Source organism: Leopardus geoffroyi, chromosome C1 (genome assembly GCF_018350155.1).
Source record: "Leopardus geoffroyi isolate Oge1 chromosome C1, O.geoffroyi_Oge1_pat1.0, whole genome shotgun sequence".
NCBI classification, from domain to species: domain Eukaryota; kingdom Metazoa; phylum Chordata; class Mammalia; order Carnivora; family Felidae; genus Leopardus; species Leopardus geoffroyi.
The window spans coordinates 59,974,645-60,001,630 of NC_059328.1; the positions used below are offsets into that span (position 1 = coordinate 59,974,645).

The 26,986-nt window shown below is 36.0% G+C and overlaps 1 protein-coding gene across 3 annotated transcripts in view; it reads right to left on the reverse strand.

The window, feature by feature from the left end:
• NEGR1 (neuronal growth regulator 1) overlaps positions 1 to 25,995 on the reverse strand; it is an 851,294-nt gene extending 825,299 nt beyond the window's left edge. For all 3 annotated transcript variants that reach the window (XM_045477845.1, XM_045477846.1, XM_045477847.1), the window contains exon 1: positions 25,522 to 25,995. In XM_045477845.1, the coding sequence (XP_045333801.1) occupies positions 25,522 to 25,697 (176 nt within the window). In that variant the 5' untranslated portion in view covers positions 25,698 to 25,995. The remainder of the gene's footprint in view (positions 1 to 25,521) is intronic.
• Between the last annotated feature and the right edge of the window lie 991 nt (positions 25,996 to 26,986).

A 26,986-nucleotide genomic window follows, 5' to 3' on the forward strand; every position in this document is an offset into this window, starting at 1 on the left:
CCAGCCCTACAAGAGATCCTAAGGGGGACCCTGTGAGACAAAATACCAGAGATATCACTACAAGCATAAAACATACAGACATCACAATGACTCTAAACCCGTATCTTTCTATAATAACACTGAATGTAAATGGATTAAATGCGCCAACCAAAAGACATAGGGTATCAGAATGGATAAAAAAACAAGACCCATCTATTTGCTGTCTACAAGAGACTCATTTTAGACCTGAGGACACCTTTAGACTGAGAGTGAGGGGATGGAGAACTATTTATCATGCTACTGGAAGCCAAAAGAAAGCTGGAGTAGCCATACTTATATCAGACAAACTAGACTTTAAATTAAAGGCTGTAACAAGAGATGAAGAAGGACATTATATAATAGTTACAGGGTCTATCCATCAGGAAGAGCTAACAATTATAAATGTCTATGCGCCGAATACCGGAGCCCCCAAATATATAAAACAACTACTCATAAACATAAGCAACCTTATTGATAAGAATGTGGTAATTGCAGGGGACTTTAACACCCCACTTACAGAAATGGATAGATCATCTAGACACACGCTCAATAAAGAAACAAGGGCCCTGAATGAGACATTGGATCAGATGGACTTGACAGATATATTTAGAACTCTGCATCCCAAAGCAACAGAATATACTTTCTTCTCGAGTGCACATGGAACATTCTCCAAGATAGATCATATACTGGGTCACAAAACAGCCCTCCATAAGTTTACCAGAATTGAAATTATACCATGCATACTTTCAGACCACAATGCTATGAAGCTTGAAATCAACCACAGAAAAAAGTCTGGAAAACCTCCAAAAACATGGAGGTTAAAGAACACCCTACTAACGAGTGAGTGGGTCAACCAGGCAATTAGAGAAGAAATAAAAAAATATATGGAAACAAACGAAAATGAAAATACAACAATCCAAACGCTCTGGGACGCAGCGAAGGCAGTCCTGAGAGGAAAATACATTGCAATCCAGGCCTATCTCAAGAAACAAGAAAAATCCCAAATACAAAATCTAACAGCACACCTAAAGGAAATAGAAGCAGAACAGCAAAGGCAGCCTAAATCCAGCAGAAGAAGAGAAATAATAAAGATCAGAGCAGAAATAAACAATATAGAGTCTAAAAAAACTGTAGAGCAGATCAACGAAACCAAGAGTTGGTTTTTTGAAAAAATAAACAAAATTGACAAACCTCTAGCAAGGCTTCTCAAAAAGAAAAGGGAGATGACCCAAATAGATAAAATCATGAATGAAAATGGAATTATTACAACCAATCCCTCAGAGATACAAACAATTATCAGGGAATACTATGAAAAATTATATGCCAACAAATTGGGCAACCTGGAAGAAATGGACAAATTCCTGAACACCCACACTCTTCCAAAACTCAATCAGGAGGAAATAGAAAGCTTGAACAGACCCATAACCAGCGAAGAAATTGAATCAGTTATCAAAAATCTCCCAACAAATAAGAGTCCAGGACCAGATGGCTTCCCAGGGGAGTTCTACCAGACGTTCAAAGCAGAGATAATACCTATCCTTGTCAAGCTATTCCAAGAAATAGAAAGGGAAGGAAAACTTCCAGACTCATTCTATGAAGCCAGTATTACTTTGATTCCTAAACCAGACAGAGACCCAGTAAAAAAAGAGAACTACCGGCCAATATCCCTGATGAATATGGATGCAAAAATTCTCAATAAGATACTAGCAAATCGAATTCAACGGCATATAAAAAGAATTATTCACCATGATCAAGTGGGATTCATTCCTGGGATGCAGGGCTGGTTCAACATTCGCAAATCAATCAACGTGATACACCACATTAACAAAAAAAAAGAGAAGAACCATATGATCCTGTCAATCGATGCAGAAAAGGCCTTCGACAAAATCCAGCACCCTTTCTTAATAAAAACCCTTGAGAAAGTCGGGATAGAAGGAACATACTTAAAGATCATAAAAGCCATTTATGAGAAGCCCACAGCTAGCATCATCCTCAATGGGGAAAAACTGAGAGCTTTTTCCCTGAGATCAGGAACACGACAGGGATGCCCACTCTCACCGCTGTTGTTTAACATAGTGCTGGAAGTTCTAGCATCAGCAATCAGACAACAAAAGGAAATCAAAGGCATCAAAATTGGCAAAGATGAAGTCAAGCTTTCGCTTTTTGCAGATGACATGATATTATACATGGAAAATCCGATAGACTCCACCAAAAGTCTGCTAGAATTGATACATGAATTCAGCAAAGTCGCAGGATACAAAATCAATGTACAGAAATCAGTTGCATTCTTATACACTAACAATGAAGCAACAGAAAGACAACTAAAGAAACTGATCCCATTCACAATTGCACCAAGAAGCATAAAATACCTAGGAATAAATCTAACCAAAGATGTAAAGGATCTGTATGCTGAAAACTATAGAAAGCTTATGAAGGAAATGGAAGAAGATTTAAAGAAATGGAAAGACATTCCCTGCTCATGGATTGGAAAAATAAATATTGTCAAAATGTCAATACTACCCAAAGCGATCTACACATTCAATGCAATCCCAATCAAAATTGCACCAGCATTCTTCTCGAAACTAGAACAAGCAATCCTAAAATTCATATGGAACCACAAAAGGCCCCGAATAGCCAAAGGAATTTTGAAAAAGAAGACCAAAGCAAGAGGCATCACAATCCCAGACTTTAGCCTCTACTACAAAGCTGTCATCATCAAGACAGCATGGTATTGGCACAAAAACAGACACATAGACCAATGGAATAGAATAGAAACCCCAGAACTAGACCTACAAACGTATGGCCAACTCATCTTTGACAAAGCAGGAAAGAACATCCAATGGAAAAAAGACAGCCTCTTTAACAAATGGTGCTGGGAGAACTGGACAGCAACATGCAGAAGTTTGAAACTAGACCACTTCCTCACACCATTCACAAAAATAAACTCGAAATGGATAAAGGACCTGAATGTGAGACAGGAAACCATCAAAACCTTAGAGGAGAAAGCAGGAAAAGACCTCTCTGACCTCAGCCGTAGCAATCTCTTACTCGACACATCCCCAAAGGCAAGGGAATTAAAAGCAAAAGTGAATTACTGGGACCTTATGAAGATAAAAAGCTTCTGCACAGCAAAGGAAACAACCAACAAAACTAAAAGGCAACCAACGGAATGGGAAAAGATATTTGCAAATGACATATCGGACAAAGGGCTAGTATCCAGAATCTATAAAGAGCTCACCAAACTCCACACCCGAAAAACAAATAACCCAGCGAAGAAATGGGCAGAAAACATGAATAGACACTTCTCTCAAGAAGACATCCGGATGGCCAACAGGCACATGAAAAGATGTTCAGCGTCGCTCCTTATCAGGGAAATACAAATCAAAACCACACTCAGGTATCACCTCACGCCAGTCAGAGTGGCCAAAATGAACAAATCAGGAGACTATAGATGCTGGAGAGGATGTGGAGAAACGGGAACCCTCTTGCACTGTTGGTGGGAATGCAAATTGGTGCAGCCGCTCTGGAAAGCAGTGTGGAGGTTCCTCAGAAAATTAAAAATAGACCTACCCTATGACCCAGCAATAGCACTGCTAGGAATTTATCCAAGGGATACAGGAGTACTGATGCATAGGGGCACTTGTACCCCAATGTTCATAGCAGCACTCTCAACAATAGCCAAATTATGGAAAGAGCCTAAATGTCCATCAACTGATGAATGGATAAAGAAAATGTGGTTTATATACACAATGGAATACTACGTGGCAATGAGAAAAAATGAAATATGGCCTTTTGTAGCAACGTGGATGGAACTGGAGAGTGTGATGCTAAGTGAAATAAGCCGTACAGAGAAAGACAGATACCATATGGTTTCACTCTTATGTGGATCCTGAGAAACTTGGCAGGAACCCATGGGGGAGGGGGAGGAAAAAAGAAAAAAAAAGAGGTTAGAGTGGGAGAGAGCCAAAGCTTAAGAGACTGTTAAAAACTGAGAACAAACTGAGGGTTGATGGGGGGTGGGAGGGAGGAGAGGGTGGGTGATGGGTATGGAGGAGGGCACCTTTTGGGATGAGCACTGGGTGTTGTATGGAAACCAATTTGACAATAAATTTCATATAATAAAAAATAAATAAATAAATAAATAAATTAAACCGTATAAAAAAAAAAATAAAATAAAAGTATAGAAGCAAAATAGAATTAAAACAATTCTTGTGGATTTAAAAATAACAAATTTTAGGCACAAGTTTAAATAAGAAATATTTAACCATGTCAACATACTCCTGAAAGATTCCAGACATAGTTACAAGATTATGACTTTTGTTTATTTTATACACTGAGATGTATTTTAAAAGGGTCACAAGGGGCGCCTGGGTGGCGCAGTCGGTTAAGTGTCCGACTTCAGCCAGGTCACGATCTCGCGGTCCGTGAGTTCGAGCCCCGCGTCGGGCTCTGGGCTGATGGCTCAGAGCCTGGAGCCTGTTTCCGATTCTGTGTCTCCCTCTCTCTCTGCCCCTCTCCCGTTCATGCTCTGTCTCTCTCTGTCCCCAAAATAAATAAACGTTGAAAAAAAAAAATTTAAAAAAAAAAAAAAAAGGGTCACAAATGAGTATGTGATGAAAATATAATTTGAGCATTTTTACTCAAGGGAGAAAAATGTTTTACAGTAATGTCAAAAGTAAAAAGGAACTCAAAAATTAATGAGCCTAAATAAATGGCTATAGAAATGCATAACTTTTTTCATTACTATTTTACAAATTCATATTTGTTGACATTTAAGTTCATAACCAACTTGGAGACAAGTATTTTAATTTTAGCACCTAGAATGATATTTTTTATAAACATTCTTTTTTTTTTTTAATTTTTTTAACGTTTATTTATTTTTGAGGCAGAGAGAGACAGAGCATGAACAGGGGAGGGGCAGAGAGAGAGGGAGACACAGAATCGGAAACAGGCTCCAGGCTCTGAGCCATCAGCCCAGAGCCTGACGCGGGGCTCGAACTCACGGACCGCGAGATCATGACCTGGCTGAAGTCGGACGCCCAACCGACTGCGCAACCCAGGCGCCCCTATAAACATTCTTAATTTGATCACTTTAAAACAATAAAATTGCGTAAGAACCTTCTAATGTGTATGTATGTTTCCCAAACTCTGTTATGCAAAACAATGATCTGAAAAGATACTTCTCAGAAAAAAATATCCAAGATAAAACAATTTTGGAATAACTACATATTTGGTAAAATTAACAATTAACATTGTCACATTAAATAGTGAGAAACGTGCAGTTAAAAAAATCTTGTTTCTAAAACTTATTTCTTACTGTCAACAAAACCTTATTGAGCAATCCCCAGTGGGTTGGGCACTGTTTCAGCCCTGGAGATAAAGCCTCACAGAAAGCATGCAAGGTCCCCACTCTTACATAAAATTAGAAGGAAAAAGACAATTAATTAATACAACATATGATAGAGCATATCACATTGAGGAAATAGGCATGTGATGTCATGTTGAAAACCAGTCGTGTCTCACCAGAGGTCTACCTCAGATGGGGTCACAGGGTTAGGCTCCTAAGAAGTGTCTAACCTATAAGAAAATTGGGGAAATCAAAGGTAATACTATATGTGAAAATAATGGGATTTATAAGAGCAAAATGGTGAAGATTTGGGAGATAAGGTTATACACCCTTAAATCCTGGTTAGCACTGAGAGTTCTCCTTAAGAGAATGCATATACTTTTTTTTTTTAATAGCCTGAGGAGACATCCAGGTTGAACATCCTAAAAGAATACTAAGTGTCCATGACTCTCCTCCTTATTAGTAATGCTGTTTTCTTCTCTAGTTGTTTTCCTGTCTATTGGTTTACCTGTCAGATTATAAAATCCTTGAGGACAAGATTTTTTTTTTGTCTTAATGAATCCCAGGAACCTAGCATGATGCTGTCATATACTGAGTGCTCAAGAAATATTAGTTGTATCAATAAATAAATCATGATTATCACTTCTCCCCAAAGAGCAAGAGGCATGTAGTTTCTTCTATTCTTTATAAATATCAATTTAAAATGTTATTTTAATCCCTCTTCAAGAATATGGAGTAAAGGAAGGTGCTTCATTTCACAGCTAGGGGCACATTATTTGAAGATATTAACTTTCTAAAATTTTTCTTCATAGAATAATCTTTAGGAATGTCTTAAAAGTTGGATTAAGATCATGTTGATCAGCCAGTCAAAAGGTAATTTATCATATACATACCCTAAATATTTTGTTTTCACTTAAAAATGTATATTCATATATCAGTCTTAAAAGATTGAATAATTTCTTTTGTTAACAAAAATGACCACTAAAATTCCACACTATGTCTTATACCACATAATGCTCCAATTAAGATGATCAGACTTTCAGTTTCTGGTTTTTCAAAGTGTTATGAGAATTTAAAGATACTTGTGAAGCATTCTCAGTGTAGAATACATCTAAATTGTAATTATTTTCTTAACAAATATTTTAGTTACTCCACGTACATCTAGTTAAACATAATTATTTTCAATAATTGCCTGTATTTTCAAAGCATTTAACATTGTGTTTGTAGAAACTAACTTTTTTTATAACACATATTATAACTGATTCTACTAATCTCAGAATTCAACTGACAGGAAGAAATGTTCACGTACACAGTAAAGAGAAGCTTATGGCATGCTGTGGGCACCAGTTCAAATTTTTTAGAGGAAACAAACATTGTTGATCAAATACAAATCAACTAAAAGAACTTTTGTATTAACATTGCATATATCAGCTTTCCCCATGGCACCATTGGGGAAATTCTGATCAAAACTGATTAAAGTTGTCTATTATCTTATTATTGTAAATTATCTATACAAATTGGATGTTTGATTTCTCAAAAAGGACTGTTACACTCTTTTTACATTTAAGTAGTTTGTTTTGTTTTTGAATTAAAAAGGGAAGGAAAATCTGTTGTTAAAGTTAAATATATGCTTAATAAAAGCAACCTTAAATAATACATTAAAAAAAAACTTATGATGAATATATCTAGTGAAAACAAAATAAAACAGACAAAAAAGAAACCCTCTACAGTTTAACGTTCTCTTTACTTGAAGTCTGTTCTATCTCTATTGAACCACTGCTATGAAGGCACTTCTTTCTACAAAGAATTTTATCCTTCTGAGCTCCTTTACCCCAAATTAAGCAAGATGGTAACATAATTTCCCCATTGTGCAATTAGCTAAAGAACTAGCATTAATAGATATTCATCATCTCCTGACACTTTCTTCTCTCAGGGTACAGAGAGAGGAAGAAGGTATGAAAGCAAAAAGGAAAAAAAGGGCAGTGACAAAAGGCAATGACAATAATAAATAGGGGGAAAACATTAAGTAATTTTCTCTCCAGTACTCTTCATTTTACTTTCCTCATGTGATTTTATTTCTCCTTAGATGTTACCTTTATTTACTCAACATACACTTACTTTGTAGAATAGGGTAAAGTATGATAAGAAAAGGAGCACAAAATAATGGAGGTTAGAGATATCACTAGTCATGATAGGTATATTCAATATGGAGGCCAAAATGAAACGTTCTGAAGCCCCATGGAAAAAAGATAAAATCTGTAACACTGAGTAGTTTATACAATCAGTAATATGAAGAAAAATATCGAGCAAGAAATCAGTTTGAAAAAACGTTAACTATTCATAACCAAGAAGTCTTTAAACATCTACTTATCCTGTACTTATCCCTTTGTAAAATTGGAATTTTAATACTGGTCCTGCTTCCCTCATAAGGATGTTGTGATGTTTAAGTAAGATAACATAAACAATACAACATTTCAAAATACAATTATTATTTTCAAGTATAAACTAAATATGTTTAAATTTTATTTCAAAATTTATAAGATATATTTACAATCATATCTTGATTTTTACTTTATTGGGATTATGGTCTATTACTAAATAGCCAGAGACTCTGTATTAAAGGCTTTTAAATACAGAAAAATCTATACTAACTGATTAAATATATTTTGAGCAACTATGTTATTTTTGTTTTCTGATATCTACCATCTTACAATATCTTTTATTGTTTATCTTTCAAAGTAAATAATATATGGAGAATGAACAGTTTTACAGTAATATTTAAAATTTTCAAATATTTTAAATATTTAGAAAAATGAATTATAATATTTTATACTATTTACATAGATCAATTATTTTTAATGACAGTAAATACAGTCCTTAACACCCATAAAATGTTTACTAATGTACAGACCTTTTTGGTACTGAAAGAATCAACATTCAAAATACCAGTATTTTATTTCTTCTTAGGCAATTCTTTTTGAACACAAAGAAAATCTGAAAAAATGTACCAAAGTCTAATTTTTCTATAGATGGAAGATCATTATCAAGAACTTACTTTATAATTTGTCTGTTTTGAAAGTACTTATGTTAATGCAATAAATTTATAACTCATTATATAAACTACTGTCCCAAGTAAATTTCAAATATACAATTGTCATTTCTTCATAAAATAGTTCAACAACATACATAACATTTTTTCTTAATCAGAAGTTAGATAACTACACAATTACTATCAGTTTATGTACACTTTTGTGTCAACTTTTTCTCCACACTAAATTAAGTCTAAACTCTTGGACAATCTTTTTTTTTTTAACTATGCTTGATGACAGTAGCTATTTGTCTGTTTGACTACCAACCTATATGTTTATATCAAAAGAGAATAATTTTAAAAAGATAATAACTTGACTCTTCCATTAAGAAGATAGTTTTGGTGGGGTGCCTGGGTGACTCAGTCGGTTAAGTGTCCCACTTCAGCCCAGGTAATGATCTCACTGTCTGTGAGTTTGAGCCCCACGTCAGGCTCTGTGCCAACAGCTCAAAGCCTGGAGCCTGCTTCAGATTCTGTGTCTCCCTCTCTCTCGGCCCTTCTCTCAAAAATAAACATTAAAAAAAATTTTCTTAAAGAAGATATTTTGGGGGGCTCCTGTGCGTCTCAGTCAGTTAAGCATCTGACTTCAGCTTAAGTCGTGATCTCCCGGTTCCTGGGTTTAAGCCCTGTGTTGGGCTCTGTGCTGACAGCTCAGAGCCTGGAGCCTGCTTTGGATTCTGTGTCTCCCTCTCTCTCTGCCCCTCCCCACTTACACTCTCTCTCTGAGAAATAATCATTAAAAAAAAAAGAAGATAATTTTTGTTAGCCTTTAATTTTAATTAGCTTTTTGGTATTGAAAGTAATCAGCTTCAGTATTTCCATTTAATCTTAAAATATATCAAAACTCCTCTTTTGAAATTTTTCTAAGGCAAATAACTGAGATATGAATGCCACAATTTAATGTAACTATTAGGAATTAATTTTTATCCTAAAGTATGTCTCTAATTTACTAGGAATAACATATCAGTGGTTAAGACTGGTTCAAGGAAATGTAAGACTATCAAATAAACTGTAGAATGTCTGCTAATACATACTACAGGCATCAGAAACCAAAGTTCTTTACCTCTAAAGCCAAACTAAAGATCTGTTTTTTCAATCTCTAAGGCATGTAATATTAAGTATACTCATTGGGAACTTATAAGATATTTGGAAAACCTCCAATGAGCTGCCTTGTTAATTTTATGAATTTAAAAAGTATTTTCATATCAGGCTATAGAAATTATAGGCATTAGCATTATTATCATGACACAATGTTCTTCACAATTCTCCCACTCTAACATGTATTTGGTCCCATTAAACTGGAACTTCATTCTTCCTCCCCACTTGTGATATCCTATTTTATGAGCCTCCACTCAAAAAAAAAAAAATTGAAATAAAAAACTACAGCACCCTTCAGTCTAGAATACAAGTGATTTTATTTAATAAAGTACCAAAAAAGTACCCCCCATCTGATTTTTAGGTAGTGTTACATTAAAAAAGTAATACATTGCATAATTCCTAAGATGATCTTTTTTGAAAATATTTCCCGTGTAACTCCCAAATCAAACACGCAATGACTCTATTGTGAGACTAACTGTTTTAGATTCATTTACTCATTTCCACAAAAATTTTTCTACTCAACAAGCTTATTTAAGGCCGAAGGGATACAAAGGCAGTTAAGGTAAAAATTCTAACTTCACAAGGCCTACAATAGGGTAGACATATCTCATAAAACATGTACGTAAATAACTAAAATCCAAGGAAAGAACTACTTATGTTCACCAAACACATTTTATAAAATCCAGCATTAATGCAAGGTAACTGGGCTTACAAAGTCATGAAATGCAGATACATACATATATGTACATATTTGGGTAAATAAATTTGGATCTATATATATCTCTATATCTATATGTACATATAGATATAGAGATAGATATATCCAGGTGTTTAAATTTTTGCTTTCGGGGCGCCTGGGTGGCGCAGTCGGTTAAGCGTCCGACTTCAGCCAGGTCACGATCTCGCGGTCTGTGAGTTCGAGCCCCGCGTCGGGCTCTGGGCTGATGGCTCAGAGCCTGGAGCCTGTTTCCGATTCTGTGTCTCCCTCTCTCTCTGCCCCTCCCCCGTTCATGCTCTGTCTCTCTCTGTCCCAAAAATAAATAAACGTTGAAAAAAAAAAATTTTTGCTTTCAATTTTTTCATTCTGAACAGCTAATAAAGGTTCCATGAAAAAATTAGCATTAAGCTAAGTTTAAAAAATGAATAGAAATCAAACATTATTGAAAATCCATCTTGGAAAATCAACTGATAAGGAAAAGAAAGCCCCACAAAAGGGGAGGCAATAGCAAGAAGTCTTATCTAAAGTAAAAGATAATTCATGAAGTAAGTCCCCAAAGCATGCTGGAGCATATAGAAGTAAGCACATTACCAGAGGATCTTGATTTTGTCTGCTGTCAGATAATCCCCTAAAATTATTAATGAAGTTTTATTGTTAATGATATTTATAAAAATCCTAATAGCTACCATTCATTTACTGTTTATTTTGTACCAGGCATGATGCTATGGAGTCTACAAACCTTATCTCATTTAATTCTTACAATCTATAGTTTAGATAGTATCATTAACCCATTTTATAGAGAACTAAACTTAAACAGTTTCCTGATTCAATTTTATTCAATGATTCAAAGAAATATGCCACTATTTTTCAAGGGCCTAACCTAAATACACTTCTAGAATAACTAGAAATGGGGAAAAAATGAGGATATTGAAAAGTTTAGGATAATTTGAAAAAGCACCATATTCCTGTATAGGAGAAAAAAAAGTGAATAGATGTTTTAACATAAATGAAGGAAATTAACAAGAATTTACCTTTAATGATTTCCCCATATAAACATTATACAATTGTATGCTACTTGAAACTAGGTGATAAAGAAGTCTAGATATTGCCTGCCAGAAACCAATTGATTATATAAGTCACATAAGAAGAGAATTTTTAGAATACTCCAAGAAAAGTAAGAAAATCAGCTCATCAATTGTTAAGATTAGGGAGAAGTGTCATCCACTCCATTAGGGGCAGGAGGCTCAGGATAATTCAGAAAGTGAAGTGGCAAAAGTAAGGAAGTGCTATTTAATGAAGAATCATTTGCTGAAGAATTCCAAATTGTTAGCCAGGTGATAATTATGAAGTGTTCCTTACATATATCACCATCCTACACAAGAAAAACAATAATGAAAGCGTACTGAGAGAAGTCTAGGATTTTAGAAAAAACACATAATAACGATAAGAATATTTTAATGCCAAGAGAAGAAATTGTGAAATATAATCTTCATGGACATTCAAAATATGTCAAAAACTGACAACAAATTTAGGGAGAAATAAATGTACAAAATTATTCAAAAGAGAGCACAGTATGAAGGGAGTAAAACATCCTAGAAGAAAAAAAAATGAGTCCAAGAAACAAACAAGATAAATGAGATGTTCATCATATGTTCAGGTTAAACCTACTTTTCAAAGTATCAGAAAGATGCCTTGTATTAAAACTAGGTGAGTCTCAGAAGTTATTGGGGAACAGAGAATGCAGGAAGTATAATATAACATATAACAATTCCTTCAAGTAGATAGTCCTGGCCATAAGTTACAGCTGTATTAAAGGAAGACTGAGGAAGGGAAAAAGAAAAGACATTGACATTGAGCACCACTGTGCAGAATAGGGCTTTTGGCAGTATTCACCAGCATTATTACTAGGATTTACAGTATTCATTGTATTTACCAGTATTCACTGGCATTAGTACTAGGATTTACAGTAAGTACAGGGGTAGCTATCAATATTTCCATTTTACAGACAAGAAAATGGAGTCTCAGAAACTATTAATCTCAGAACTAATAATTGGTGAAGTAGAAAGTCAAAACATAAGTTCTTTACACAATACAACACTGTTTAAGGATACAGGTTGAACTACATTGAATGTAAATTCAATGCAAGGAACCTTATCTCTTATCATGATGGTATCTCAAACTTAGTGAAAGTGTCTGGTGTCTGATGGGGACTCAATAAATATATGCTGAAAAAACAGGTGAATGAATATCTGGAAGAACATGTTCCCTATGGAAAAAACTATATGATTAGTGGAAAAAATACAAAACAAATTCCTGAAAGAAGAAAGAAAAATGATCAATGAAAGTATTTAGTAAATATATTCTATACAAAAAGCAACATGCAAAGCTCTGTGAAGGATTTGCAATAATATAAGTAAATGAGTACTGTATAAGACAGAAGCTATTATATTCCTTTGCAGAATCAAACATAAAAGTATATCATAATGAAAAATTGACAGAATAAACACTGTAAAATTGAAAGGTGTAGAAATTTGGAATTCAGGAAAGGAAGAGTTAGAATGCGGCTAGAGGGGTTGAAAATATTCTTGAATTATATGAGACAAAAATAGGACTTTATTTTGGGAAAGCTTGGATAGACAAAAAACAAGTCGACATGAAACTCTCCTCTTGGGTGCACACGTAAAACCTTTGGAAGGTGGATAAATACACACATTAAAGAAGATACTTAAATTATATATGATCAGATAAAAAATCAGTTTTCACTCAACTGGGCTATAAACTATATACACTCCTTCTACCAGCTAACAGAAAAGGCAACCTATCTAATTTCAGTATGTTTCATTTTATCCATTGACTACAGTTAAGCATAAGACTCAAAAACATTTTTGACATGTTTAATGTAATTGGAATAAAAACATCTTTTATAGGTCTTTGAATTTTTTTGATCTTCCCATCTATCTTGGGAAATAATGGTGCTCCTTAGGCTGCCTAACCCTTTTCAAAGAAGGATTTGAAATCAACTTGGTTCAGCTGTTGAGAGTTATGCCAGAATTAGTATTCAAATGACTTAATTGGGAACTCAGAATACTATAGCAAGCAACTACCGCTCTTCCTTTCTGTTAAGGACTAGAGTACACAAAATGCTCCAAGAAATATTATGACTTTTTTTAAAAAGTGAGGATGGGCCATGGAGACACACAAGCCTAGGACCAAGCCATGGTTATGCCATTTACTACCTATATTAAAGTTCAGGAAGTTATTCATCTTCTATAAGTTTGTTTCTCCAAGCCTAAAGTAGAAAAGTTGTAGTCTGTTTTAAAAATTCAACAAAATAGCCAATGAATGCCTCACTATATAAATGTATTCAAAGCCATTCATTTTTTTCCCTTGTATTATCAGTAACTTCTAATCATTAGGGATGAAATCATTGGATGAGAGATTTTATTTCATAATATTTATAATTTTAAGAATTCATGGGGCGCCTGGGTGGCGCAGTCGGTTAAGCGTCCGACTTCAGCCAGGTCACGATCTCGCGGTCCGTGAGTTCGAGCCCCGCGTCGGGCTCTGGGCTGATGGCTCAGAGCCTGGAGCCTGTTTCCGATTCTGTGTCTCCCTCTCTCTCTGCCCCTCCCCCGTTCATGCTCTGTCTCTCTCTGTCCCCCAAAAAATAAATAAACTTTGAAAAAAAAAAAATTAAAAAAAAAAAAAAAAAAAAAGAATTCACTATTTTCCAATCACTTGACTATGTAATAGATGTATGCATTTAATCTCACTTACAATCTCTCATTTTTCCTCATACATATAACATACCTTGATTTTTTTTATCCTTGTTGGCTAATCAGCAAATAAAATGCAACTAGTGCTTAATAAGTGTTTAATAGATAAATTAGCAATAAATTTACTCATTGTTTTGATCTTTTTCTTAGTAAGAGACACAAGATAGTAGAAAAGCCATGGAACTTGGGATAAAAGGATCTAAATTTGAATTCTCGTTCAGCTACTACCCTTTTTACCTGGGACAGGTTAACTTATTTTTCTAAGCCTGAATTTACTTGGCTATAAAACTGGGAAAGCAATAACTTATTGCATATTGTTGTGAAAGTATGTCATATACAGTAGGTACACAGTGACTGTTAGTTGAAATCTGAATCATGATGATGATGGCTTTGTCATGATTATGAACCTAAATCACTCTGCTATGCATTTGGCAAATATGCAAAATTAAAGCAAGCGTATTTTCTGAGCTTCTCCTAAGTGTATTGTCTATGAATAAAATGGCAATATAGATGGAAAGTTCTTGCCCATACAGACTACTTCTAACTGTACTGCCTTCAGCATACATACAGATGCCCTAAAGAAACATAAGGGCATATCTAATCCTGAAGAATTATTTGCTACCCTATCCAGAACACACATTTGGCTTCTTTTTTATTCTCACCCTCTTATCGACTATTCCAATGTTGTCACCAGTTATCACCTCTTCTCTCCTAAACTGTCACAAATGTTAATCTTCACTCTCTAACTATTCCACTGCCATCATATTCTACTTTCTAATCCCTCTCATGTCTTCTCTTCTGTCTCTTTTCATTTCTTCCTCTGCTCTCGATGTTTCATGTGACCACCTAATTACAGTGATATTCTTACTTTTATGTTAAGTGAGTCAAATCACCATCAGTCTGTTGAGCATAAAATTTGTGGTTCCTGGAGTTACTGCATTTGCTTATCAGGCTCAATAACAAAAACACAATCATGTCCACTGAACAGAATCTTTAAAATACAAAATGCCAAGTGTTTAGCTAAACTGTCCCATGTTATTGCTGCCAAGTAGCACGCAGGGGCCTTGAACGCACTGACACTAGCCCCTTCACTTGTGCATCTCCAGAAGAGACATAAGCAAATCCAAGTTCCTGATACCACTTCTTCAAGGAGTCCTTGTGAGCGACATTCTCTCCTGCCTCCTCTTGTGTACCTTCCCCTTGTGCAAGGCTAAGATAAAACTCTACTCTTTTTGGTTAGAATTGACCTGATCTGAACCAAGACCCCAAAACACTCCACCCATCAACCCTCATAAAGGTATGTACTCCAGTTCAGCTGATCTCTCTACCTGGATTTCCCATAAGGCCCCTGGCAGTATGGCATGTGCTTCCTCCAGGACCTGTGAGTAATAAACATCTCTACTTCATTCAGTCTCCCTTGTGGTTTTGTTGTTCAGTCACAGCTGACTATCTGACACCCTGGGGTTCAACAAATGTTATTTTCACAGAATCATAGCAAAAATATATATCCATTGAATATTGTACAGTTGTACAATTGTGAAGCATATTGTAAATTATGCTTCACACATAATTGAATCAATGATTTAAATGGGGAAATATATACCCATATCAATAAGTAAATAGTGACAACAAATTTCAGATTAAGAGTAGGAGAAGAAAAGCAACACAAAATTATTAGCTAATATAAATGTAGTGCTTACTACGTGGTAGTTACTGTGGTAGCATTTTATGTGTATTATCTCATATAATGCATGTAGTTCTGTTAAGGACATACAAAGTGAGGGTAAGGCATTTATTTGTTCAAGGTCATGTAGCCAGTAAGTAGAGAAGTAGGAACTCAAATTCTCATAACTATCATTCTGGATACCTCAAAGCATGACAGGTTTCAATACAACTAAACAATACCAAAGGAGATAAACTCTGTGCATAAGCAAAAGTAACTTTTTATATCTATTATTCCACATTAATGATGTATGAGCAAAAAAATATCGATCAGTGACATATGCTCAATAAGACAGGAGAGCAATTATTCAAAGATTTATATATAATTTCCTGTTGTGAACATATTCCAAAAAATTAGCCCCTGACCGCACTGCAGGCCAAGGTATGGAGTTATTAGGTATTTTTTAAAACAAATATAAATGGACTAGTAGCTTGGAAGGGAGACATATATCCGAATGTAAAATATGATTTTGGAACTTCAGTTTGTATAACATACATCACTTTATTATGGAAAGTGTGTAGGTTTAGGATTATTCCAATTATTTGATGAATTATATAAAATGAAATGTATTCATTGTATGGGAATTATTTTACTATAATATATTCTTTTTATTACAAAATAGTATTTTTTTATTATTTCTTTTTTATTATAATATAGTACAAATTGTGGGCTTAATTTTATGTCATCCCAGTGATTCAAAATTTTAGGTAATTTGATCAGAAGTCACTCATATAGCAGAACACTTTCCTTCCTCACCTTCCTCCCTTGCCCATTACTCCTTCTCTCCTTCGAGTGCTTCAGTCAACACTAACAATGTGTCAAGCAATATGTTAAGCAGTAGAGGTGCCATCAACTCTGCTGATCAATTACCAAGACATTAATGGAAAACAGGTTACTTACAAATCAAATATATCTAAATATGTTCTCCTATAAGAAATATTTTATCTATAAGATTAGGAAAACGTTATGATTCCTTTGATTTATTCATTTAATATCCCAATACAACAGTATGTAGTGTTATTGCAAAGAATACACAAACAATATTCTTGTCTTCTGATTATTGTTCTTATGTTCACAATGTCTCTCCTTTTAATATCTCTAAATTTAATTTAGCTGAATGAGAGGAAAGGAGTTTCTGAAGACAACAGAACACATTTTTCCCATGGCCCTTTTAAATCATCCAAAACTTTTCAGTACTTTACGGCAATAGCTTTAAAGAAACCCTATCTTGTAGCATCATCATGGACACTGGACCTATATCCAAACAACTTAGTGAAATTCACTGAAGAACAATTTAGTTCTGGACCGAAAAGGGTTATAAACATTTTCCTTAAATTGAACAAATTACCAGCTATCTGAAAAGTATAATGCACTGGCTACTGTTCAAAAGAGCAACACTTAACACTGGCAACCCTGCCAAATTCCTCCTTTCCTATATTCCCCTTTTCCTAGAAAAAGTGATTAAAAGACCAATTCCCATGCCAGCTGGATGCTTAAGAGCATCAAAGGTCCTCTGTCAGGATTCAGAACTTGATATGGCTTAGAAACCACTATGCTAATAGATAACCTCTTCAACATTATAAATCAAAGCCATATGACCACATTAAAATTCTATCAGCTAGTATCAATACCCTGTGGTTTATAAAGTACTGTTGACCTGCCTCTGGGAGATGGTTGGAATGATACAAAAGTGCTGCTCTGGTTTGGGGCATATAGCTACTTTTCATAATTGAGAGTTATCAGCCAGTTCTCTCTACCCCTGTATCTTTATTGATTTGATTTAATTGAATCCTTAGGAGAAAGGAAAAAGAAGCTCCACGGGTTGAGGTAGAAACAGAAAAAAATGTTAGGAGGTCACAACAGACATTTTGCTACTTTGAACTGTCTTTCTTATCTGATGATTATAATTGCAAATGGCAAAAGTCTTCCTATATAACTTAAAATCTTGGATCTTCTTAAAATAATAACCACAATTCAAAATCTTACAACCATACCACTGTGTCTCAAACTCTCCCTGCTGAAGCCCTCACTAAAGTTTTATCAGACAAGACTTACCTTTATTACACAAAATGCCTTCTACTCTACTTGGTACATTTAATTTAAAAAATGCCTTTAGTATCCAGTACCTTTCTTCAAGACCCACTAGTAGGTTATGCACTGCAATTAAAAGATACTGAGTGATTCCAATGTATGTATCTTAACCCACTAGAACTTCTGCAGGAATTACATAAGGCAGAGACTCTTGATATATAGATTCAATAAAAAGTACTTAATCACTATAAACATGTAGATCTGCCACAGTATTAAATATAATACAATCATTAAATGTGAAACAATTAATAAACTAAAGAACAAATACATTTATCCCTTTGCTTATTCTTCCAGGGATTCACTAATGTAAAAAATAGTAGATGTTAGCCTGAAAAATGTAAGGTTCTGTGTTAAGGTCTAGGAATAGATGAACAAGAGTCATAGCACTTACACACTCAGGTGGTTTGCATATCAAAATTAGCAAAGAACAGGAAAGTACATTTTAACAAACTATCAAAAAAACTGCTGTTAGTAAATTTCTTCATATCTTGCAAATGATACTACATTTTTAGATATAAGGGACTAATTAAAATCTAGTTTGAGGGGTGCCTGGGTGGCTCAGTCAGTTAGGCATCTGACTTCGGCTCAGGTCATGATCTCACAGTTCGTGAGTTTGAGCCCTACATTGGGCTCTGTGCTGACAGCTTAGAACCTGGAGCCTGCCTCGAATTCTGCGTCTCCCTCTCTCTCTGTTCCTCCCCCGCTCATGCTCTGTCTCTCTCTTTCTCTCTCTCCTTCAAAAATAAATAAAAACATTAAAAAAATTAAAATCTAGTTTGATAATGATTATGGCCATATAGGAAAATCCTACATTTTACTCTCCAGTAGTTTGGGAAGTTCTTGTTTCCACTGGTGAATTTGAAATCCATAAAATACCAGACAAAAAAAGCATGTGACCCGATTTAAAATTTCCTACACAAAAGCCGAAAGGCAGGTAATATGATTCTCCTAGGTAAAAAGAGAAATAAATTCTATTTTCTCTTATATGTAGGAAGTGTCAATGACAATCTATAATAGATCAGCAGAACTTTAAAATGGATGGCATGGCAGAGATCAAGAAGTCCAAGTCCCCTCCCAATTCAGAAATCCTCTCTTAAGCATCCTTGAGAGATTCAGTTCATCAATGATGGTTTTAAGATGCCATCTTTCTTGCAAAAGTATGGAGAAATATACCAAAGGTAGAACTTTATCGTGAATGCTTGTTTATATTGGAACCAGACACCTACATAAGTGCCTTTCAGAAGGTATTTTGAAGAAATGAGAGAAGATGTCACATGATCTAATACTCGGTTAAGAAGACAGATATATAAAAAAAAAAGAAAACCTTATTAATGAAGCATCTCTTACCTCTTCTATGTAAGTTACATGATGTCTATAATGTCTTAATTTATGTCTTAACAGGATATTATAGAAAAGTGATCTGATTTCTAATCATAAGATTCAAATGGCTTGAGAGACTAATTTCTACAGTGGCCAAAACACTGGACTCATGTGCATTTTTATGACTATATACTTCATAAGAAACTGGAAATTTTGATTAGTTCCTCAGGTATTAAGCTTCATAAAAGAAAAGCCTTTAATTCCTATTGATTTCAATAGGCAACTCTGTAGGAATTATCTCAGCATTCAGATCCCATATCCACAAACAGAGGTTAGCCCTTCTTCTCTTTTGCTCAGTCAATATAAATAAATAAATAAATAAATAAATAAATAAATAAATAGAGAATTATTGAATCTTGCCAATATATATTCATCAACTTCTTTATGTTCCCACCTATAGTAACATTATTAACTCAAATATTATTGATCAATGTATATTTAATTAAATATTTACACATTTCATTTATTATTCTCACCATAATCTGGGTGCAGGAAAATCTTTCTTCTTTGTAATATGCCCTAATGTCATTATGGTTTAACTTCTATGCATGTCTCCCTAAACAACTCCTGTATCTAGTGCTAGTAACCAACATTTATCATGCCATGGGCAAAGTAGTCATTTAATCAAATATAATTAAAATAACTGAAGCTATTACCTTTCACTATATATCAATCAGGGTTCCACTAGCAAAACTTAAAACATTCAGGTTATTTAAAACAGAGGGATTTAATGAAAGAAACTGATTACAAAGTGTTTAGAAAAGCTGAGAAGCCATATAGGTAATGGTAAGACAGCTCAGGAAATTAGAAGAGCAGGAAGCCACTACTACTCCTAAGATATGAGAATGAATAGATGAGAGTGTAAATAGAAGTCCATGAGCCAGTGATCCAGTGGAGGATGGAACAAAGACGTTCCCCTGGGAGATGGAGACACTGCTGGATGCTGCCCAAAGCAATGAAGAATGGAGAGTCTCACTCATCACGTCCTCTCCTCTCCCCAAACTCCCCTCCATCGTGCAACTACACAACCTGAAGGCAGATGACAGTGGCTGACTGGGAAATGTTGTCTCAGGGATTAGCTCTACCATCTATCTCCAATAGCCTAGGGTAGCAGAAGGACAAAGGTTGGACTGGTTAATTGGGCCCAGAACTGTCACAAACAAGATGTGAACATTCCTCTAAGCTCTTCAGAGGTCAGGTATTGCAAAAAAATAACTTATTTCATGGAGGTGTTTAATTTCAAAGCCAATCTATTTAAAATAAGTAGTTCATTAACATGAATGTGTTCAGAGATTTATACAATCACATGGGTTTATCAATTCTTCTAAACTGAAAAGACTAGGAAAAATAAATTTACCTAGAAAAAATTTAAAATACTACATTGTCCTTTAATATAACAAATGATTGTGTATTAATATACAAAACAATGTGTCATGCTAATTGAACAGCTTTGCAAGTCACTACAGGTAACAGTGTAGCATTTTATTCTGTATTCTAGAACACATTTTTCCCAAATGACTCAGTAAGATAATCTATTTCCCCTTCTTTTTTAAAGAAGGGAAAAAAACTTCAGAATTTTAAAAATATTTGTTCAACACTACTTAATAATCTTATAGGTCTTTAAATAATGCCTTAATATTCTAAACTGAAATCACCTACATAGTTAAACAATGTATTTGAAATATGTAATGCATCAATGTGTAGGAATGACTCAACAGACAATATTAGACAATCCAATGATATACGAAAAGCACACCACAATTGATTTCTACTACTATAGGTAATTCTGCATTCTCATAAATAAATCCTTCACTTTCTTATATCCAATAGCATGCATTTCAAACCAAACTCATTAATGTAGTCTAATCAAAAGGCGAATGTATAGGACAAATAGTTCCAAGAAGTGATAAATACTCATCATATCCACTTATAAATCTACTTGCGAAAGTTTTGTGGCTTCCAACGAAAATATCTTCTGTGCAAATGTGCCCTATGTTCTCTGCTGTAAGCAAAAATCGTCCTTCATATTACAATATCATATTGGGATCTCATATAACCTCCATTCAAACCTACAGTGTTAAAATGACAGCATGTGTTCAACTTTGCTAAGGTAAAAGAAGATATCACATTTAAGAAAAGAATCTCTCTTCCTTTCTTTGATTAAAGCATGACAAGCAGAGAATAGGATATTTTGAATTCATATCAGGAAGGCGGCTTAAAATGTACAAAATTCATACAGAAGAGCTGAAGTTGAAACAGATTGAAAGAATTAACTTAAAAATGACATGTATTTAAGAAAATGTTCAGGCACTGTGAGGATATAAATGAGGATGTTCCTTGTATTGTTTCCAAAGAATATTACACATTTTGGACATGTTAACATAGCTGTGTTTGTTAGTAAGGTACGATAAAGCAACTTATTCACATTAAAGTGACTGCAAACCAATATTTTAAAAGTCATCTGAAATTGATGTACTGATCCAGAACCTTATTATGTTCCCCTTTATTCTCCAGGTCTAGAAACAGAGGGTCCTGCAATGTGACTAATGTGGTTCTAGCATCTTCTGTTCTTTGCTATGTCACCCCAGGAAACATTAACTCCTATCTTCCATGTGCTACAAAATGCAATTTGAAGACTGGAGAAAAAGTTAATTTCTCCACATGCAGATTAATAAATTTTGTTAGGCATAAAATACATACAATAAAATATGTATTAAACATAGTAGCAATTTAAGTTAATATTTAATAAATTAATGCAAACATTAATTTGTGTTTGTAGCAAATTACAATGCACTCTAAGACATGCACGCATTTAATGAAATCCAAAGTTTAAGTAAGGGAGGTACCAAATTCTCTATATTGAATAGATGTATCATTAAATGCATTATCAAGAAGGTCCAAATAGCTCAAGTGAATCCTTCAGAGATTTATCAGTGAATAACATTATTAGAAGTAAGGGGAATTTTGACATTTAATATATTGCTTCACTAACTTTAAAGGCAAAATTCAAATGATAAGAATGCTGCAATTATGAAATGGAATTTCATTATAAGTTCACTATTTAAGCTAAACAGAGAAGATGATTTATAAAATGATACATATAGTAAGTAGATCACAGAATGATTTCCCTTTCGTATCATAATGCCACTTAGGGAAACTTTTGTTTTTCTTTATTTTTTTTTCTCTAAAACAGACATTCTGGCATTTAGAAGATAGAAATGTATCATTTGACCTTTAAACTTCTGTTTCATTAATGTAACCACAAGCAACAGAGTCACTGACCAACATTTTTGCACTTTCGGGCCTTTAGCTCTTAAAGTTATTTGATAACTGCTATACCACTACTTGCTTTTTATTAGAGACACTTTTGAGGAATGTGTTACATTAAAATAGAGCCTATTGGGTAAAGCTTAATGAATGATATCATGTAATTCAGTAAAGTGTTCTCCTGAACACCAGATTTTTGTACTTTGATGTGAGGGGGTGTATGCAGGAGGGTAAATTTTGTTTTGTTTTGTTTCCTAATTAATTAGAGAATACCATCAAATATAATTCTAAGTCTCCAATGTAAAAACATAAACTATAACTATGACATTACTTTTGATAAGAAATATGGCACCTGACTTACACACTCAGTTAGTCCTTAAGCTCTGTCTGTAGTGGTCTATGAACAGAGTAAAAGCCAGATGCAGAAGAAGAGTCAAGAAAAACAACTCATACAATTTAACATTTTTTTAACAGAGTGAAAATTTCTTATAAATGCATATATTAAAATAGTTTAAAAACCTATGAGCAATGTAGAAAGGTAAAAAGTGGGATACTCCCTAGAGAATTACAGAATTGGTACTACCCAAATGACTTTGGGTAAAAAGTAATGCTGATAGGATTTCTGTTTCATATGACACAAAATTATTCTGTTTATTAAAAAAATAAACACTGTAATTGGTAAAAAAAAAAAATCACTTAGAAGAGACAGATTCTATTCTTTCTAAAAAGTTTAAAAGTCAAAAGTTCTCTAATTAAGATATTACAAAACTCAGGATACAGCCTATAAATGGATGTGGTACCATGTACACAAGTAAACGAGGACTGCACCAAAGCAATAACACTAGAAAGATATTGCCCCCACTAGTTAGAGAAGCTTCACTATTGTAAGTGATGGGTGAACTAAATATAGGTCTCCTAGAAGCAGAATGTGGTTCCAGCTATTTTAGTTAGCCATAGCATGTATTAGATTCATTAGAAATAAAATGCCAAGATATATCATCAAAAGGCAAGTAGTCTATCAAACCCTTTAGGTTGAAAATGTTAATGCTCATTACAAATAAGCAGTGCACTGCTACAAACACATAGATTGCAACCCCCATGATATGTGTTTGCAGCCTCTGAAGATAGTGTTTCGTTCTTACCACTGTTGTTCAAACTTCCAAAACAAACTTAATATAAAAAAAAAAGAAAATGTGCATTTTATTTATACCCTCTATGTGACATAGAGTTCATAGCTTTTACCAGCAATGAAAAGGTATTAAAGTTATAACAAATTATTTGCTATTTTTGTATACATTCAGTGGCATTTTGTATTTACAGCAGCAAAGATAACATATATTATAAAAGCATATTAGTTATTAGGGTATGTCAGAAATTATTATAGTATTCCACACAAATTTGGACTCATAAGCATGTTTCAGAAGGTGTAAAACATATACCACACCCAGAACCCAGATCATTAAATTTAAAATATGTTGCACAATTCAAACAGAAACATAGCCTACTCTCTTTCACCTTAGACATGCCGCGTATACTGATTTTGTGCATGCACACTTACAAGCCAACTACCACCCAGTGGAGAGAAAGAAGATCTTTCAGGGAGATTTGAAGTGTACGTCAGTTGGGGGTGTCAGGGGGAGAAGGTAGGGCGGTGAGAAATGAAGGAATAAGAGTGTTTAGCCTTGTTTAGATCTAAGCACTGCTGATCATCAATTCATATTTTCACAAGAGAAAAAAAAAATGTTTCCAGGATCTCACTCTGCAGTGTTGCTTTGGGGTAAAATCGGGCTACGGATGTTCACTAATGACAAAACATTTCGGTGCTCAACCTTAGGGAAAAGAAGGGAGGAAAGAAGGGTGAGAAAAAGAAGTAAAACTAAAGATGGAAAGAGGGAGGAAGGAAAGGAGAAAGAAGAGACAGAGAAACAGAGAGAAAGAGAGAGAGAAACATAGAGAGAGGGACCATGTGTACACATGTGTGAGAGTGACAGTGTGTGGAACAGTAAAGGAGTGTGTGCCTTTTAAACAGTGAAAGAGAACGTGAATATGAAAGTGGCGGTTAGAGCACGGAAGGGCCAGTGTGTGTGAGGATGTGAAACAGAGAGTATGTGAGTGAGTGTGTTAAGGGAAATAGATTTGTGAGCGTGAGAAGATGGTACTTACTGTAAGGGTTCAGAGGGAACATGCATGTGTATGTGACGATGATGGGAAAGGATGTGGGAAGAAGGATGGGGAATGTGAGTCAAAAACAGGGAGACAAGACCACAGAATAGGAACATTAATAAGGGAGAAAAAGAAGGGATGGAGAAAGGTGAAGAGTGGAGGAAAGGCGGTTAAATATGATCAGAAATCAGAGTGGTGAAGATATACAGGAGGAGAAAATAGAAAAGGGCGGAAAGAATAGAGGGAGCACAGAAAAGGGACGAAAAGAGGCAATAGAGGAAAAGGAGAGTAGGAAGGAAGTGGAAAAATGGGAAAAGAAAATGAGGAGGGAGAAAAGAGAGAGGGGAGAAAACGATCAGCGGAAAGAAAGAAAGCTGAGGAGGGAGAAATTGAGCCTAAGTGTCCAAGTGAAAGGGAAAATAAATGGGAGCAGGGAGGCAGCAGTTTGAAAAAGTCGCTTAGGCTAGAGTAAAATAGAAACAAACCTGATAAACTTGTCAGACTCTCCACGAGTACCCCATGACAGTAAAACAGAGACCTTGTGAATTGAGTTTCAAAGTGGCACCTGCCCCTCCTAAACCTCACACTTCACTCATCCCTGGGCTACTTGGCGTTCCCGCAAAGTGCTTTAGCATCACGCGTCCAGCTTCCTACCTGCCCCAGCATCAAGGGGCCAGGCACCGGGCAGAAGCAGCACCTGTATTCCTTGCGGTGTGGTTTTTTGATGGTGATCACCACCAGCATTCTTACTCGGGGTTAAATAAATAAATAAATAAATAAAAGCAAGAAGGGTGGAAAGAGACACAGAAAGAAAGACTGAGACAAGTACGAAAAGCACGCCGTTCATCCTACCTAAGCACCGCCGTGTCCCCTTTTCTGACCATCATGTTGTCCACGGCCGCCCAGGGGAAGTCCACACTCTGTCCAGCCGGGAGGCAGGAGGGTAGCAGGCAGCACAGGCTGAGGAGCACCGCCGCCAGCCACTGGTTCGAGCAACAAGCACCCTGCACCAACAGCATCATGTCCATCCCTGCTAGGGCTGCTCACTCTCCAGCAGCTTTCAGCTCGCACTCCCCCACCCCCTGGTGCTGGCGAGTCTTCCCGGGAACCAGGCGGCGCGCCACAGGATTTTTTTTCTTTTTTTTTTTTCTTTTTTTTTTTTTTTTTTTTCTTATTTTGTGGGGGGAGTTTTGGGAGGTGGGGGGGTGGGGGGTTTCTTTCCTTTCTTTTTTTTTTCTTCCCCCTCTAGTTGTTGGCTGTTGTTTCTCTCTCTCTCGCTCTCTTTTTTTTTTTTTTTTTTTTTTTTTTTTGCCTCCCCTCCTCCTTCTCTTCGCTTTCCCTCCCTCCCTCCCCTCCCACCCCCTGGCACCACACTACACCTCCTCTCGGTTGCGTTTGGCCGAGTCCGGAGTGAGTCTAATTCTCGGGCGGCTCGCACACCATCTAGCGAGGAGGCGAGCGCGCCGGCGAGTGAGGGAGGAGGCGCGGCGGCGGCGGAGGCAGGGCGAGCGGCGGCGGCGGGCGGCTGCAATCGCAGCAGCAGCAGCAGAAGCAGCGCCAGGCGCAGCGGCGGCCGCTGGCCCCCGGGCTCGCGCGCGTTGCCAAGCGGCCGTTTCCTTAGCAACCCCGCCCGGGGACTGGGGATGCAGCGGGGTGGGGGGGGGGGGGGATGAAGGGGAGAAAAAAAAGAAAGAAAACGGGGGAAAAAATCCCGAGGAGGTATATCACAATTACGCAAAGTGAGAGGAAAAGAGAGCTGGGTCTTAGACAAAATGCTACCCTTCTTGTCATGTGCACTAGAGATGTTTTGCTAGAAAAGTCTCTGTGTCGGTGCTGAGGTGAAGAGAGCCGAGGGGCGCATTGCTTTTCCTCTCTGGTGCGTTTTACCTCATGAGACACCGTAACTTTAAAGTCCTCCAAGTTGTAGTCGGCGCCATCATGACGCTGAGGACCGTGAGATTTTATTGTTTATTTTTTTTCCAATCTCGCTTGGGCGACGGCACTACAGTCGACAAGTTGGCTACAATCGGCCAACTAGTTCACTCTTTACATCTTTTCGGAAATAGGTAGGACGGTGGCGGGAGCGCTGCTTTTTGAGGGCACCTGAAAGGGTGCGTGCAAGGCCCTGCGGTAGCGAAGCTGGTGTGTCTACTGGGTCAGTCAATACGGATTGGAGGTCGCCCGCTACCCGTCCCTCGTGCATGCTGACACTAAACGGTGTGTGTGTGAGGCATGGTCGAAGTGGAGGGTGTGTGTGGATGTGTGTGTGTGATATGCGCGCGCACGGGCCTGTGGGCGCGCGGCACGCAGGCGCGGT